The sequence below is a fragment of the Loxodonta africana genome, chromosome 18 (genome assembly GCF_030014295.1).
Source record: "Loxodonta africana isolate mLoxAfr1 chromosome 18, mLoxAfr1.hap2, whole genome shotgun sequence".
Classification (NCBI taxonomy): domain Eukaryota; kingdom Metazoa; phylum Chordata; class Mammalia; order Proboscidea; family Elephantidae; genus Loxodonta; species Loxodonta africana.
The window spans coordinates 70,681,313-70,698,879 of record NC_087359.1 but is presented as its reverse complement, the minus strand read 5'-3'; the positions used below and the strand labels follow the sequence as shown (position 1 = coordinate 70,698,879).

The 17,567-nt window shown below is 49.1% G+C and overlaps 1 protein-coding gene across 1 annotated transcript; it reads right to left on the bottom strand.

Moving 5' to 3' along the window:
• Window positions 1-515: 515 nt before the first annotated feature.
• Window positions 516-10,511, bottom strand: ALOX15B (arachidonate 15-lipoxygenase type B). The gene is made up of 14 exons (XM_064271752.1): window positions 10,336-10,511; window positions 10,030-10,252; window positions 9,762-9,843; window positions 7,375-7,497; window positions 7,058-7,161; window positions 5,562-5,734; window positions 5,143-5,289; window positions 4,843-5,046; window positions 4,123-4,209; window positions 3,800-3,969; window positions 3,510-3,631; window positions 3,312-3,412; window positions 3,063-3,233; window positions 516-2,552 (listed from the first exon to the last, which is right to left on the bottom strand). Exons 1-14 carry the CDS (start codon window positions 10,480-10,482, stop codon window positions 2,373-2,375), a joined length of 2,034 nt encoding a protein of 677 aa, XP_064127822.1. The 5' UTR covers window positions 10,483-10,511; the 3' UTR covers window positions 516-2,372.
• Between the last annotated feature and the right edge of the window lie 7,056 nt (window positions 10,512-17,567).

The window sequence follows — 17,567 nt, the reverse complement described above, 5'->3', positions numbered from 1 at the left end:
GGTGATAGAGGTAAGGACAGGGCTCATCTGGAACACATGGGACGTGTCTCCACGGTAGCCTGAGCAGCACAAGAGAAGATGGAGGAGGCGCACCAGCTGTTCCCTGCATCATCTCGGAAGTGACATACCTCACTGTCTCTCATAGTCCATTGGCTAGAATTAGTCACATGGTCCCAACCTAACTGGAAGATAGGCTGGGAAATATTAAGAAGAACATGGAATATTTGGTGAGCTCAAACTCTGTCTGCCACAGCAGTCAATAGTTTCTGCCACTTCAACTTAAGTCAAACAGATTCTTCCTCAGGGAGTTTGAACATCGAGCCAAATGATTTAAGGACCAAAAATGGTAGGAAGTGGTGTCATTTCCATGGCAGTGCCTGAGGAGAGTGTCCATTGGTTCCTTCCTTAGTTTCTGGTCCTTCTAGAGATGTCACAGTTTAACACTTTAAAGACTGAGTTTTTTTTTTGTTTTGTTTTTTTTTTGGTGGTGCCATGTTTTTTCCACTAATGGAATAAAAAAAAAAAAATTTTTTTTTTTATGCTGAATAATTGTTTGTTGGTAGTTTTTTATTATCTGAAAAAATAAGGTGCCAATTGCAAGCAGGCCACATCAGTCCCATGTACCACAAATGCAGTACATATCGGTCCTATGGCCCAGAAGTGCATCACACTTCCTGGTTATGCTTGAGCCATAAAATACCAGGGAGGTGAGCACTTTATAAAAGACTCCATCAGGGAGGTGACTAATGCAAACAGGCCATATTGGTCCCATGTTCTATGAAACACACCATACATGTGGTACATATCAGTCCCAGGTTCCTTAACGTACATCACACACATGGTACATATTGGTCCCGTGGCCCAGGAAGTGCATCACAAACTGTTTTCACTCTAAAAATAACTCATTCACGTGACTATATCTCAGCGTGGTAATGGTACCTTCCCAGTAACACGAAGGAAATAATAAACATACTTGCAAGTCTTATCTCACTGTACAGAAGCCAAAAGACACAAAAGTTTCACACAATCACTCCTTGGGGAAGCATCCTCTCATACGAATAGCTGTCAACATTCAAATGTGGCGCAGATCAACTTTTATTGTTTTTTAGGCAGTTGCATGGATATTTGCCATGACGAGAGAAAGTTCTCCAGTGCCTGCCAATACACCTCCAGGGGCAGAAAATGTAGCAGGAACACATACCTGCCAGCAGCCATAAAAGGGTTAACTAAGGCAACCACGAGGTTTCTTTTCCATAAACTTCTTTATTGTTTAAGTTAGTAGTAGTTGTTTTGTGTTGCTTGAAACCAATTAAGTTTAATAGGTATATATTTCTAAGTAATTTTTGATACACTGAATCTCAGTGAGGACCCAACATTTCAAATGCTGCTTGACAGCCAACATCGCATCTTCTGAAGCATTGTTTATTTATGTCAATGGTAGCGTTTGCACAGCTATCTGAATACGTTATTGCATTTTGCCCACGTCTTCTAAAAATTAGTGAAACCGAAAAACCAAAACATTGCAATATGAGAAAGATGGAAACCATTAGACAAATTCAAGACAGACAGTTTTTTACCTTAATGGCTACTTGCTGAACCTGAAACAAATTAAAAAAAAAAAAAAAGAAAGAAACAAAATAAAAAACAGAATTAAAGAATATGTATGAAATGTTGGAATTTCATCATTGTAGATGGAGTCTAGAAGGCAAGGTATAACAATGTAATATTCTTTTCAATTCTTGGAAGTGGTACCTGCTTTAGAAAATTGCAAATCTTCTGTTTAGTTTGGGGACAAGGTTTTAGGAAAGTACCTGAGGGCACTGCCTGATCCACTTCCTCCTACTGCCCTACTTCCGGGGCCCTTTCTCAGGAATTTGCTCATTTTAAGGCTGGGACAATAGGTCACTATCAGCCTCTAGGACAGTTTTTAGGCTAGACCACTCCTTGTACCACTGGGTGGCCTATATGTTGGCTGCCATTTGGGCCAATCAGCTGCAGTCAGTGGGATTGTGGGCAGGATTATTCCTTTGCCACCAGTTAACTTAAAGGAAACCAAACCAAAACCCAGAAATACCCTGAAAGGGTCTGTGGGTGTGCAGGCACATGGAGGTTTGGAATCTCCAAAACACATGGTGATGCTGTTCTGCATGAGGGTGGCCTGTTCTGAGGTGTGTCCCATCTGTTCTGTGTAGAGGTATTACCTGGGGACCCAGTGTGTGTGTGTGTGTGTGTGTGTGTTACATGGGGCCCAGTTGTCTGAGTAGAGGCATATGGGGGCATGATTTTCTGGGGGGTCCTTTTCTCTGGGTGGCAGTTAGTCTAGAGCAATGTGGTCGAAGGGATGTCCTGTGGGCTACTGTTCCCCAGAGTATTTAGATGGCAACGCTGTTCTCAATAAGGGGAGGGTCCATGTAGGTGTAAGGCAGCGCCAGGCCCTGGTTCCGCTTCTGGATGTCCCTCGAGATCTGGGCCAGGTGGCTCTGAAAGGCGGCGATACTTCGCTGAGGGGCCTCCTCCGTGAAGTTCTCTTCTGGGTAGCTGCCCAGCGGCCTCTGAGAACCAACCACAAAGTTGGGTGAGGGAGCTGCTGAGGTCCTACATCTCAGGTTTTCAGTCCCCATCCTCTGACATCTGTGACTTGTCTTACCCTGCTCTGGCCCCACCCCTCCCCGCAGTTACATCCGGGGACCCGAAGCGTTCCTGGTCTGAGCCTCATTCATGCGCCTTCCCCTTGACAGGTCTTCTCCACATGGAGATTATCTGAAGAGAGCTCTTGGCGGGTGGGGGAGAGGTGAAAGCTCAATTCTGAGTTTTAAAGGGGGTAGCCACCTGCAGCATGATCACACGATGCCTTTGTAGCTAAGGATTACTCTCTACATCATCCAGTTTGGCTATTTGACCCTAATTTGTGAGATGTTCAAGGCTCATGTCCTCCATTGGGAAGGTTCAGTGGTGTGGCCAAGGAACCCAGCTACTTGGTAGTAGAGCCATGTCTGGGCCAGGGAGGGGAACAGCAACCCTCCTTCACCCCAGGTCTGGCCTGGCTCCAGCTCCAAACTCACTGGGGCTCCAGGCTCCTTGCTCAGCAACCAGAGGGTCACAATGATATCACATGTGGCATTGACCGGTGGGAGGGTGGCTACAAAACCCTCTGGTGTCGCCTGGCCTTTGGAGGTGGGTGGCGGCAGCTGCATGGTGGGTGGCAGATTGGGCATCCAGGCACTGAAGTCAAACTGAAGGTGAGAGGGCAGGATGAGGCCCAGGTCCCAGCCCCTTCTGTCCTCTCACCCCAGGCACTGACCTTTCCTTACCTGGCCCATACTGATGGAAGAGTGTTTGGCTGAGCAGTTGAATATCACCATGGTGACATACTGGACCAGGGCTTCCTGGGTCTCCAGTGTTGAGGGCATACCTGCAGGGAGAGCTGGACTGGGGACAGGGCTACCTGAATGCTGAGGACCATGGGCCAGAGGCCTGAGGGTGGGGCCCAGGGGTGCAGGTGCCCTTACCTGAACTCTCCCGCCCTAGGAAGCCCTCTGAGAAGATCTCCCACACCCAGGCCTGGAGCTCACTGTCATCGCGGACAGACACGTCGCTTGGGTAGTAAATGCCGATGATTTCGGAGACAAAGCTGCACGGTACAGCTGGTTTCAGTCCCGTCCTTCACTCTGACCTCTCTGAGGGGCTCCCCTGCCCAGTGTCGCTGTCGTCCAGCCTTCCTCCTGGCCCTGAGCATCCCTTTCCTCCCAGCCTTCCTGCCTTCCCCCAGTCTTTGGCTCCCTGGGGCAGCCCCCCTCACCGTTCCACAGCACCCCATATCTGTATCCCATCATCCCGGTAGTAGTAGCCAGGGATGTCTTCGACCCCTCTGGTCCGGATATCCTCAGGCAGACACAAGGTGGAATAGTTCAGCTGCTCCATGTTCCTCTGTATCAGCTCAGAGAAGCCCCCAGTGCCAAGGCCTGTGGACTGGGAGATGGGACTGCTGGGTGCCTGAGCCCTTGCCAAGACGCAGGAGGTAGTACTGGTATCGGGGAGGCAGGGCCACTCCCACCCCACAGCCCCTGATCCTACAAATAGAAGGGACATCCCTCTGCACACACTGCCGAAGGCAGCTCTCACCCTGTCCACCACCTGGTTGGGGGCAATGAGCAGCTCCCGGGCCAGCGTGTTGATGTGCAGGGTATAGCGTATATGTGGGATCAGCAGCTGTCATGGCAGAAGTACAGAGCTGGGTGAGGCCTGGATCTCTATGGCCCCAGACCTTCCCCCACCAGAGGCACCATCTCTGTAAGTCACTTCTTTTCTCTGGGCATCAGGTTATTTTTTCAAATGAAGAGGCTGATTTGGACAAGCGCTCAGAGTCTTGCAGCTCCGGCGTCCTGTGATTTCCTAACCCCCGGCCAGCCGAAGCACCATGAAACCAGGGCCTGGGAGCCTGGCAATGTACAGCAGGGTCCCCAGAGACCCCATATGTGTACCAGGCATCACCAGCCCCAGGTCTCTCTTTTCCTAGGATTTGGACTTCTGTGATGGCCGTGGTCCTAGCTGGTCTCTCCTGAGAAGGGAGCCCCTCTGGGGCATGACCTGCTCTCACAGGTGGCCTCCTCCCTCTTCCCAGCCCCCGTTGACCTTCTCCCTGCTCAGGGCCTGCCAGGAAGCAGGCTCCCAGGGGTTAAGCAAAGAAATGCTGTGGAAGAGGGCGGGAGCTCTACATCCTGACCAGAAAAAGAGGGCCATCTGGGGAAAAGGCTGCTTAGAAGGGGCCCCAAGGGGCAGACCAAGGCCCGGAGGACCTGCAGGCTGGGGGCACAGTGTGGCCAACCTTGCCGAGCCACTGACCTTGAAGAGCGGGTGGCAGCGGGGCAGTTGGCGCAGGGTAGCCAGGGCGAAGACCTCAGGCACCAGGTGTGCATGCAACAGGTGTGTGAGGGCCTCATGGACAGAGAATTCTGCGTGGCGTACCCATGTCTTGGCCAGTAGCCAGTCCCACGGGGAGTCGCTGGGCAGGAAGATGGGGCTGTCTGGCCCAGGGGCCTGACTAAGCTGTAGAAGAGGGCCGTGGGGAGAGAGGGGGTCGTGAGTATCTGCCAACCCATTCAGTTGGACCCCTTCCCACCCCTGCCCTGCCTGACTGCTGACCTGGATGGCCAAGGGCAGCAGGGGTCCATCCCCTGGGCGCTGGTATAGCAGAGTCATAGGGGCTGCGGAGAACTGAGGCCTCCCGTTAATGACATTGGTACGGACACGGGAGAGAATGCCATGATCCACCAGGTAGAGGGAGCCCCTCTGCGGGAGGGAGAAAGGGAGCTGGAGCTGCCACTGGCTTTCCATAGGATATGTGTATATGTGTGTGTGTGTATGTGTGTGTATGGGGGGAGGGTGGTAGCAAGGAGAGGATCTGGGGCTGGGAACAGAAAGTGTAATTGAGAGGGTATTCCTGGCTCATGGAGCACACAGCAGGTCATGAACAAATGTTAGAGGTTCCCCTCTCCGGTAGAGGATGAGGCTGAAGGCACTGAGATGGGGGTGTGCAGAGCCTGTGTCCCTGGGCCCCTCACCTCCAGCTCTGCCTGCAAACTGGTCCCAGGGCCCAGCACAGGGGCCACCATGGCATCGGTGACAGGGAAGTTCTTAGGGAGGCTGCGACAGCGGTGGATCAGGACGGGATTGAGGCCATTCAGGAACTGGGAGGCAAAGAAAGCATCCTCCCTCCAGTGCGCAAACACGTACTCTGTGGTTGGGGAAGGAGAGAGGTGGGACCAGATCACCCCAAATTCTAGAGGTCTCCCCCTAAGCTTCTTCCTGGATCCTTTCTTTCCTTACCCTGCACCTTTCTCAGGTGGCTTCTCCTCAACCCTTGGCTTCAGTCACTGCCTGCTCACCAAACAGCAAATTTCAGTCTCCAGCCTCTGGCCATTAAGTTCCCCAGCCCACCTGTCCTACTGTCTACCTGATGACGCCCTTGAATGACTCACCAGCCTCAAATGCAACTTATCTGAGACCAAAGGTAGGCTCCTCCTTCAGTCCAGTCCCATCCATTGTGTGACATCCTAGTGGATGGCAACTCCATCCACCAGTTGCCTGTGGCAGAACTGGGGGACCTCTCTTGGTGTGCCCCCCATCAAGTGCTGCGGATTCTCCATCCATCTTGAATCCATCCACTCCATCCCCACCGCCACTGTCCTTGCTAAGGCCACCACCATCTGTTGCCTGGACCCCTGCCAGAGCCTTGTAACTGGTCCTCCTACGTCCACTCTTGCCCCTAACCATCACCGCCCACAGAACACATCTGGTCATATTACTCCCCTGCTGGCAACCAGTCAATGGCCTCCCATTACACTTAGGGAAGTACCAATCCCTGCCACGTAACATGGACCTGCCCTACCCGGCCCCCTAACCTCACCTGCTTTGTCTCTTACCTCCTTCCCCTCACTCAGTACCCTTTGGCCACAGAAGCCTTCTTCCTTCCCTCAAAGGTATCATACCATTCCATCTTCAGGGCCTTCACACTCATTAATTCCTGAGCCTGAAACATTTTCTGCCCCACACTCCATCTTTGGCAATGCTGATGTATGCTCAACTTTGAAGTCTCACTCAACTTTGAGGTCTTAGCATCAAGGTCATGTCCTTGGGAGAGCTTCCTGAGACCTCTCTCTGAACTAGGTCAGGCCCCCTTTCACGCACTCTCATTGGACCCTGCTCTTCCATCAGTGAGCAGTTTCACAAGTGAAACTAAATATTTGATTTTGAATCCAATGTCCACTTGCCTGCTTAGCTGTGCCTGTGAGGACAAGGGCTGTGTCCACAGCCCCTAACACAGGGTCTGACGTATAGTAGCTCAATAAGTGTCTGTTGAATTAAAAGGCTTTAAAATGTCAAGGATCACCCAGTCCACATTCTTTTTAGTATCTGTGAGGAAAGTAAGGTCTAGTGAGGGACAAGGGCCTGTCCAGGGTCACACAGTGAATTGGTCCTCTATCTTCTGAGACTCCTAACAGCTATGAGAGTTGATGCCTCGTGGAAGAGGTCAGAAGCCCCAGCCCAGGCTCCTCACCAGCTGCTGGGGTCTTCCGGAAGTTGAACACTCTTCTCATCTCCTTTAGACTCTTCCAGGACTCCTTACGGTCCAGCAGCCCCTTGATTTTCATCTCTGCAAACCTGCCAGAGGAGGTGAAGGGTGAGGAGAGGGAGAGGCCCTGAGAGTCCTCTCCCCTGTCAGCCAGACTTCTTCCTGGCTCGAACCAGCCTCCAGGGCCCGAGGTAGTCATTTCCCCTCAGGTAGCCACCGCCCTGCAGGAACTGGTGGTGGGCAGAAAGCAGGGATCTTAGGGTATCTGAGGCCCAGAGGTTGGGTGAGGTGGGTGTCCTCACGCAGAGATGCCCCGCAGGTAGAAGTTGGTGTTCTTGGCTGTGGAGTATTTGATGTCGAGGTCCAGGTCTTTTGTAGTCTTCTCGTTCAGGCAGTGAGGCCAGCCGGGGTTGTAAATCTTCCAGCTGGAGGGAGGAGCAGGAAGGTAGTTGGCAAGAGGTTTCAGAAAGTCAAGCAGAGTCCCTTGACTAGGTTAAATGGAGTGAGTGGTGCGCCCCTTGGAGGCCCTGGTCAGAGCCAGCCACCTTCTGGGAACAAGGGCCTTCCTGAGATCTGTCCTTCCCCTCTACCCACAAAGCCACAATGGGAAACCCATGTTCCCACAGCAGTGAGGCCATGCCCCTGGTCACAGTTGATTGGTCCAGGGTTGGCCACCTGACCAAGCTGGGCCAATCAGAGTCCTTCTTAGGGAGTTTGTGATCAGAAGTGAGCCAGAGAGGTGGTCTCTTTCTGGGTATCTGGATTATAACATATAAAAATGGGGATTGTTAGCAATGGCCAATTTCCACTGTCTGAACTGGGAACCAAAGAAAGCTGGTCTGCAGAGCGAGAGAAAAGTGAAACAGGAGAGAGAAGCATACAGGGGGACCAGCAGCAACCAGGGAAATTCACCTTGATTTCGACCTTTGAGATACTGGCTACACTTCCTGTCCTCACTTTTATGAGGTACCTTTATGTCCTGCCGACAAATTCCCTTTTTTCCCTTCTGCTAGTTGGAATTGATTTTTGTTCATGCAACCACACAATTCCTAACACATTGCAGAGGGGAGACTGTCCTGAAGTGCCGCTTTAACAGGCACTCACTGAAGGTCTCAGTGCTGTTTAACAGGCATCCCATGGAAAGGCACTTGAGCCTCCACAGCCTGCGGGAACCACTGCAATTTACTTTGCCCTGACCCAAGGCATCTCTAAATCCCATCATTAAGCAAGCAACACAGCCAAAAGACCTTTGTGTGAATTTAGTGAAGTCATATCCCTGCAAAGCTGAGGACCTGAATCCCCCAAACATTCCCCCTTTCATTCATTCATTCTTTGGTTCATTCAACCATTGCCTTTGAGTCTGAACCCTCAACTTCACAGGGCAACTTGTAATTAAAGCACGCTGCCACCAAGTGATGGCCAAAACCCTAGACGACTGCTTCTCAAATTTTATTGGGCATACAAATCACCTAGGGATTTTGTTAAAATGCAGATTCTGATTTAGTAGGCATGGGGTGGACCCAAGAGCCTGCCATTTCTAAGAAGCTTTCAGGTGACACTAGTGGTGTGGATCTTGTACTTCCCTTTGTATACCGAACCCAGCTGCTGGGCTTCAGTGGAGCAGAGCTGCTGAGAGACATTAAAAACAACAGTAACAGCACACATTTGAGTAGAGCTTGGCAGTTGCCTAGTTGGATTTGTAAACATTTCCTCATTTATTCTTCCTAATAACCCAAATGAGCGGTATTAGTTTTTTTTTTGTTTTGTTTTGCAGAAGTGGAAACTGAGGATCAGAGAGGTGAAATGATTTGCCTGAGATCTCATGGCTATTTGGGGCAGGGCCTGCACTGGCCCTGGATCTCATGACTTTTGTGTCTTTGTTTTAGCAAGAAAGGGAGAAAGGCCACTCCGTGGTCATCTAGACCTCAACCTTTGTTCTCTAGCCTGAGGCTGTTGCTGACAGATTTGGTGCAATGGTTTTCTTCGAGGTGTAATTCACAACACAAGTGGAACCACTAGGAACTAAATACGCCCGTGGCCCTGTGTCTCCAGAGACCCGGAACAAAAGGCTGCAGCAGCCCAGGCTTCAGGCAGCCGCAGAGTTGTCCAGACCAAGACTGAAAAAAATCAGCACCTGAGAGAGGCTCCAGGAATCTTCCTTACTAGAGGCCCCAGCTCCTCTACAACGTCCACCCAGAGCCAGGACAGCTTCCAAGGGCCAGCTCTCCCAGCTGGCCTCCACAATGCTGACCCCAGAGCAGAGAAAGAGCCCCCAACTCATCCCTTGCCTGCCCTGGAGGGTGGGTTTCCTGGGGTTTGGGGGTGCTGTATTTCCAGTTCTGGCCATTTGTCCAGAGGATACAACAGGTCAGCTCTCAGCTGATGTGTAGGAAATCCCCAGGAGGAGGAAGACAGTAACATTTAGAGCCGGGTTTTCAAACTTTAGGGAGCATCAGAATCACCTGTTAGAGTGCTTCCTCCCACCCTGAATCTCTGAGTATCTGAGGGAAGCCCAAGACTTCACATAGTTAACAGGTTCCCAGGTAAGCCTGCTGCTGCTGGTCCAGGGGCACACTTTGATCTGGAGAGGATGAAGAAGGGGCTCTAGGTGGTGTCATCACCAAGGGCACCCAGGCTGCACCTGATCCCCGGGCACCCCTGCACCTTCCTACAGCACCCCCCCCCTCACCTGTACATCTCCTGCCGGGCCCGCAGCTCCTCCTGGCGCTGTTGCTGGAGCACGGGGTGCTGGTCTGCCCAGGAGACCTTCCCTGTGGCATGGGGGAAACCTCTCTGACCTCGGGCCGTAGCAGCTCTCCCCCCAACTGGTGCCACCCTCACGAGGTCCCCTATCATACGTCCAGTTTCTCTCATATCGGGGTGTCATAACCCTCCAATCTTTATCCCCCTCTCCCCCAAACCAGTCTCCTGCAGCCCCAGCCCGTTCCCCCCATCACCTGTCCCCTCCCGCAGCACCAGGCTCCCGGCCCCCTCCAGCCACTGATAGCAGGGGAAGCGGAGAGTGGCGCCCCCCGGCGGCGTGAGCTGGAACCAGCGGCAGAACCAGGCGTCCGGGACCAGGGGCCCGAGCGAGCAGGGCAGCGCCAGGGGCGCCTTGTGCACGCGCAGCAGCAGCACCGGGCCCACATCCTGGGGGACCGTCACCTCAAAGTCCTCCTTCTGGGGGGGAAGGTTTAGTGTGGGAGAGGTTCCTCCTACTCCTTCCTCGCCCCCAGCACCCCCCAGCACCCCCATGCACTCACAGCGCCAGCGTTGAACTCCTTGCCGAGATGGTCCAAGGGCAGCGGGGGGCTCTCCCCTCGGGTCCCCACGATGCTGACAGACACTTTGTCCCACGTGCCAGCCCCGAAGGCCTCTCCAGTGGACACCCGCAACCTGAACGTGGCCATGGTGCCAGCCGGAGCCCGGCTCCTGTGTGGGGCTGCAGAGCCCTTTTAGCTCCGCCGGGGACACACCCCTCCTTCCCCGCCCGCCCCGTTCCGGGAAGGCTGGGCCCGGGGGCGAGTCCCAACAGGTTCCAAGTCTCAGGGCCCAGAATCCTCAGCCTACCCGCCCGTCGCAGGCCCCCAAATCAAGCCCGGGCTCAGGGTGGGGAGGGCCTGGCCAGAGGGGCTGGACAGAGAGGATGGGGAGAGGGAGCGTCGCCTGCGCTGGGACGCGGAGGGACAGAGCGCCCTGACGTTTAGAGGATGGGACTCTCGGTGATGGCGCCAGGCCAGAGAGCCAGGGTTGGGACCCAGCTGGTAGGTAGAGTCACCAGCACTCAGGCGTTTCTAAGCCAGGCGACTGGTCGAGGTCACTAGGCAGAGGAAAGAGAAGAACCCGGACAGGGTGTTCCAGAAGAGACCGGTGGTTGTGTCACACGCTGGTAAGAGGTTTAGTAAGAGGATGACTACTGCCTCTGACAGCAGGGAAGTCTGGGAGTTTGTGTCATCAACGGGGGGAGCATGATTGATGGAGCCAACCCATTCCTGGAAGGCCGAGCTCAGCACACCCGGAATCCCACGCGGGAACCGGCGCCCTTGCCAAGGGCAGTTCCCGTGCTGTGATAGACAGGAGTCAGGTACGGGTGGGTTGAAGGTGAGGAGGGGGTGTTTGAATTCCAGCTAAAAATAGATTCATGCCTTAGGCCCTGTCCTCCAAAACCCCACTCAAATAGTAGGTTTAAGGCATAAACCTACAAGGACAAGAAGGTAGCATGGACTGACTTAGCCAGGAGAAAAGGTGGGAGCCCAGAAGCAAGTCAATTCCCACCAAAAAAACCCCCAAAAGTCGCGGGAATTGGGAGGCCCAGACACCTCTGAGAATGGGGTGCAGGTAAAACTGAGAACAGGGTGACTGGATGAAATTAAAAAAAAAAAAAAATATTGTGATTTTGGTGGAACTTTACACAGCAAATTAGGTTCCCATTTAACAATTTCTATGCAAATTGTTCAGTGACATTGGTCAGATTTTTCACAATGTGTCAACATTCTCATTATTTCTGTTCTAGTTTTTTTGTTTCCAGTAATCTAGTTTCCCTGTCCGTCCCCCCCCCCCCCCGCCCTTACCTTCTTATCTTTGCCGGATAAAAGATTTTATTAGAAGCAGTTAAGACCCCTTCTACCACCACCCAGATAGCCACCTGCACCTCACACAGCCAGCAGGAGAGGTCCTTTCCCCAACTGCAGAGATAGTAGGAGACTTATTTCCTGGAAAGATTGAACTAATAGGAGACTGGACATGGAGACACCAGCCAGAGCCGAGTATGGGCACTGTCTTAGGTATCTAGAGCTGCTAGAATAGCAATACCACAAGTGGATGGCTTCAACAAACAGAAGTTTATTTTCTCACAGACTAGTAGGCTAGAAATCTAAACTCAGGGCATCAGTTCCAGGGGAAGGCTTTCTCTCTCTGTCAGCTCTGCAGGAAAGTCCTTGTCATCAATCCTCCCCTGGTCTAGGAGCTTCTTAGGCGCAGGGACCCCGGGCCCAAAGGACGCACTCTGCTCCCGGCACTGCTTTCTTGGTGATAGGAGGTCCCCTTCTCTCTGCTTGCTTCTCTCTTTTATGTCATGTAGGATTTACAACACATAGGGAAATCCTAATACTGGGAATCATGGCCTAGCCAACTTGACAGATGTTTTATGTGGACACAATTCAATCCATAATAGGCACCAAACTTAAAATTGAAGAATGAAGTGAAAGTTTACATACTGAACAGTGGGAGCCCCACCCCCTTCCCTGGATGGCTCTAAGGGTATTGGCAGCTATTATGGTTGGAATTGAGTCCCCCCAAAATGTTTTGTAAATCCTAACTTCTGTGCCTGTGGTTTTAATTCCATTTGGGACTGGGTTGTCTTTGTTATGTTAATGGAACAGGATTAATGTAAGATGTGTCTTTAATCAATTGCTTTTGAGATAGAAAGGAGATTAAACAAGCGAGAGAAGCAGAGATAGGAGAAGAGAGATGCCAAACCACATGAAGTTCACCCAGGAGCAGAAGCTCAGAAGAGATAAGGACCTTCCCCCAGAGCCAACAGAGACAGAAAGCTTTCCCCTAGAGCTGACACCATGAATTCAGATTTCTAGCCTCCTAAATTGTGAGAAAATAAATTTCTGTTTGTTAAAGCCACCCACTTGTGGTGTTTGGGTTGTAGCAGCGCTAGATAACCAAGACAGCAGCCAAGTATATGCCACTTCTACCCTCACTCCCAGGCAAGACTGGAGAATTTCCCTCTAGAGGAACTGGCCAGCCCAAGTGTCATTGAGGGGTCCCTGCCAAATCGAAACCCACTAGTTGACAAGCCCTGTTCACTAAGTTTCCAATCACCTTTTCTGTGCCTCACTCTTAAAGATGAATGGACGGCCGAAGATCACTGGATCCTCAAGGAAGGCTCCTACCCAAAAGACAAGGATCAAAACGAAGAAAACTTGAAGGAAACAGATAATGCAGGGAACAGAAGAATGCTAAAAGAAAATTATAGTTTGTGTCCTCAAAGAGGAGCCATTTCTATAGCTATAGAAAATATTGTTCCCAGGTAAAAAGTTTGGGCTTTATAAGCCATTCATTTTTGTAAAAATTTTATTTGATAAAATATGTATAACAAATTATTTACCATTTCAACCATTTTTACATGTACTACTCCCCCAGCCCCTGGTGGAGCCCTGGTGGCGCAGTGGTTAAGAGCTTGGCTGCTAACCTAAGTGTCGGCAATTTGAATCCACCAGCCGCTCCTTAGAAACCCTACAGGGCAGTTTTACTCTGTCCTATAGGGTTACTATGCGTTGGAATCGACTCAATGGCAATGAATTCAGACCCTGGTAACCACCAATAAACTGGTCTCTATACATTTGCCTACTCTGGATATTCATATAAATGGGGTCCTACAATATTTTTCCTTTTGTGGTTGACTTATTTCACTCAAAACCAGCAAAGCATATAAATATATATATAGAGAGAGATTTATATCAAGGAAATGGCTCATGGGATTGTAGAGACTGGAATGTCCCAAGTCAGTGGGTCAGGTTGGAGGCTTCTCTGATTCACATAGCCACAGAGGCTGGTGAACCAAAGGTTGGCAGGTCAGAGAGCATGGCTGTTGCTCACAGGCTGTGAAGATGGATGAATCCCAAGATCAGCAGGCAAGACCACAGGTAAGCTGCTAGCTCAAGTCCCAAGAACTGCAGGTCAGATGAACAGGAGCCAGCTGCAGGATTCAGAGTCAGAAAGAGCCCATGAGCCTTGCCAGAATGTCCACTTATATTCCATGCAGGCCACACACCCAGTGAAACTCCCTTTCAACTGACTGGCTACTCACAGGAGATCCCATCATGGGGTGATCACATTATATCAGATCTCAACATGGAAGTGATCACAACGTCATATGACTGCCAAACCACTGACAATCATGGCCCAGCCAAGTTGGCATCACTTGCCAGCTTGGCACCTGTACACATCTCCTCAAACCATACATAATCTCTGAGTAAAGACAATTATAAAGCCATCCTGCACCTAACATGATACAATGAACACACATACAAAGCAGAAATACTCATAACAATCACAGACCTCATTTCTGTAACTGGTTACAATGTGCACCCTGACTTTGAGCCCCCAAACAGTCCTGCCCCTGCCTACCTTTCTCTTTTCGTTCTCCTTCTCTCTCTCCCTCCTTCCTTCCTTCTTTTTTCTTTCTTTTGCAATTTGAAATTTTGATCAAAACTCTAGATGCACATGATTTAAGGAGTCAAATAGTTCTACAAAATTTCTCACTACCAACAGCTCTTCCCTGCTCCTGCATCATCAGGGACACCAACTTTCATCTCACTTATTTGGTTGCCGCATCTCAAAACAGCTTGTTTGTGTTGCTTATTTATTGACTTTTTCAGTTTCAGGCAAATATCAGCTTCTTACTATGAAAGGTAGGATTTCTTTCTCTTTCCCAGTCTTGTTCTCACTACACTTTCAAACCTTCTTCCTTCCCTATCTTTCTTTTTTTTTTTTTAATTTTTATTGTGCATTAAGTGAAAGTCTACAAATCAAGTCACTATCTCATACAAAAATTTATATACACCTTGCTTTGTACTCCTAATTGCTCTCCCCCAATGAGACAGCACACTCCTTCCCTCCACTCTCTCTTTTCATGTCCATTCCGCCAGCTTCTGACCCCCTCTGCCCTCTCATCTCCCCTCCAGATAGGAGATGCCAACATAGTCTGAAGTGTCTACTTGATCCAAGAAGCTCATTCTTCACCAGCATCTTTTTCTATCCCATTATCCAGTCCAATCCCTGTCTGAAGAGTTGGCTTTGGGAATGGTTCCTGTCCTGGGCTAACAGAAGGCCTGGGGGCCATGACCACTGGGGTCCTTCTAGTCTCAGTCAGACCATTAAGTCTGGTCTTTTTATGGGAATTTGGGGTCTGCATCCCACTGCTCTCCTGCTCCTTCAGGGGTTCTCTGTTGTGTTCCCTGTCAGGGCAGTCATCGGTTGTAGCTGGGCACCATCTGGTTCTACTGGTCTCAGGGTGATGTAATCTGTGGTTTATGTGCCCCTTTCTGTCTCTTGGCCTCATAATTATCTTGTGTCCTTGGTGTTCTTCATTCTCCTTTGGTCCAGGTGGGCTGAGACCAATTGATGCATCTTAGATGGCTGCTTGCTAGCGTTTAAGACCCCAGACACAGCTCTCCGAAGTGGGATGCAGAACGTTTTCTTAATAGATTTTATTATGCCAATTGACGTAGATGGTAGATGTCCGCTGAAACCATGGTCCCCAAACCCCCTCCCCTGCTGGCTGGCCTTCGAAGCATTCAGTTTATTTAGGAAACTTCTTTGTTTTTTGGTTTAGTCCAGTTGTGCTGACCTCGCCTGTATTGTGTGTTGTCTTTCCCTTCACCTAAAGTTGTTCTTATCTACTATCTAATTAGTGAATGCCATTCTCCCACCCTCCCTCCCTCCCCCTCTCATAACCATCAAAGAATATTTTTTTCTCTGTTTAAACTTTCTTGACCTCTTATAATAGTGGGATTATACTATATTTGTCCTTTTGCAACTGACTAATTTCACTCAGCATAATGCCTTCCAGATTCCTCCATGTTATGAAATGTTTCACAGATTCATCACTGTTCTTTATCGATGCATAGTATTCCCTTGTGTGAATATACCATAGTTTATTTATCCATTCATCTGCTGATGGGCACCTTGATTGTTTCCATCTTTTTGCTATTGTAGACAGTGCTACAGTGAACGTGGTATGCATATATCTGTTCGTGTAAAGGCTCTTATTTCTCTAGGATATATTCCAAGGGGAGACCCTGGTGGTGTAGTGGTGAAGTGTTACGGCTCCTAACCGAAGTTTTGGCAGTTCACATCTGCCAGGTGCTCCTTGGAAACTCTATAGGGCAGTTCTACTCTGTCCCATAGGGTCACTATGAGTCAGTATCGACTCGATGGCACTGGGCTTTTTTTTTTTGGTATATCCCAAGGAGTGGGATTGCTGGATCCTACGATAGTTTAATTTCTAGCTTTTTAAGGAAGCACCAAATTGACTTCCAAAGTGGTTGTACCATTTTACATTCCCACCAGCAGTGTATAAGTGTTCCAGTCTCTACACAACCTCTCCAACATTTATTGTTTTGTGTTTTTTGGATTAATGCCAGCCTTGTTGGAGTGAGATGGAATCTCATTGTAGTTTTGATTTGCATTTCTCTAATGGCTTTTTTTTTTTTTAATGGCTAATGATCGTGAGCATTTCCTCATGTATCTGTTAGCTACCTGAATGTCTTCTTTAGTGAAGTGTCCATATCTTTTGCTCATGTTTTAATTGGGTTATTTATCTTTTTGTAGTTGAGTTTTTGCAGTATCACGTAGATTTTAGAGATCAGGCACTGATCAGAAATGTCAGAGCTAAAAACTTTTTCCCAGGCTGTAGGATAGGTGTTTGAATTTTAGGAGCTCCCAGTTATCTACTTTTTCTTCTACATTGTTTGTAATGTTTTGTATACTGTTTACGCCATGTATTAGGGCTCCTAACGTTGTCCCTATTTTTTCTTCCATGATCTTTACCATTTTAGATTTTATATTTAGGTCTTTGATCCATTTTGAGTTCGTTTTTGTGCATGGTGTGAGGTATGGGTCTTGTTTCATTTTTTTGCAGGTGGATATCCAGTTATGCCAGCACCATTTGTTAAATAGGCTGTTGTTTCCCCATTTAACTGCTTTGGGGCCTTTGTCAAATATCAACAGCTCATATGTGGATGGATTTATGTCTGGGTTCTGAATTCTGTTCTGTTGGTCTATGTATCTGTTGTTGTACCAGTACCAGGCTGTTTTGACTACTGTGGCGGTATAATAGGTCCTAAAATCAGGTAGAGTGAGACCTCCCACTTTGTTCTTCTTTTTTGGTAATGCTTTACTTATCTGGGGCCTCTTTCCCTTCCATATGAAGCTGGTGATTTGTTTCTCCATCTCATTAAAAAATGTCGTTGGAGTTTGGATCAGAAGTGCATTAAATCTATAGATTGCTTTTGGTAGAATAGACATTTTTACGATGTTAAGTCTTCTTATCCATGAGCAAGGTATGTTTTTCCACTTATGTAGGTCTGTTTTGGTTTCTTGCAGAAGTGTATTGTAGTTTTCTTTGTATAAGTCTTTTATATCTCTGTTAAGATTTATTCCCAAGTATTTTATCTTCTTGGGGGCTACTGTAAATGGTATTGATTTGGTGATTTCCTCTTCAATAGTCTTTTTGTTGATGTAGAGGAATCCAACCGATTTTTGTATGTTTATCTTGTATCCTGATACTCTGCTGAACTCTTCTGTGAGTTTCAATAGTTTTCTTGAGGATTCCTCAGGGTTTTCTGTGTATAAGATCATGCCATCTGCAAATAGAGAAAATTTTACTTCTTCTTTGTCAATCTGGTTGCCCTTTATTTCTTCATCTAGCCTAATTGTTCTGGCTAGGACCTTCAGCACAATGTTGAATAAGAGTGGTGAT

Excerpts from the sequence above, each read along its gene's own strand:
- ALOX15B (XM_064271752.1), bottom strand. The coding sequence starts at position 10,482 with ATGGCCACGTTCAGGTTGCGGGTGTCCACTGGAGAGGCCTTCGGGGCT. Across the intron at positions 5,290-5,561 it reads GTTTGCAGGCAGAGCTGGAG|AGGGGCTCCCTCTACCTGGT; the intron begins GTGAGGGGCCCA and ends TCCCTCCCGCAG. Across the intron at positions 3,413-3,509 it reads CCTAGGGCGGGAGAGTTCAG|GTATGCCCTCAACACTGGAG; the intron begins GTAAGGGCACCT and ends CTCTCCCTGCAG.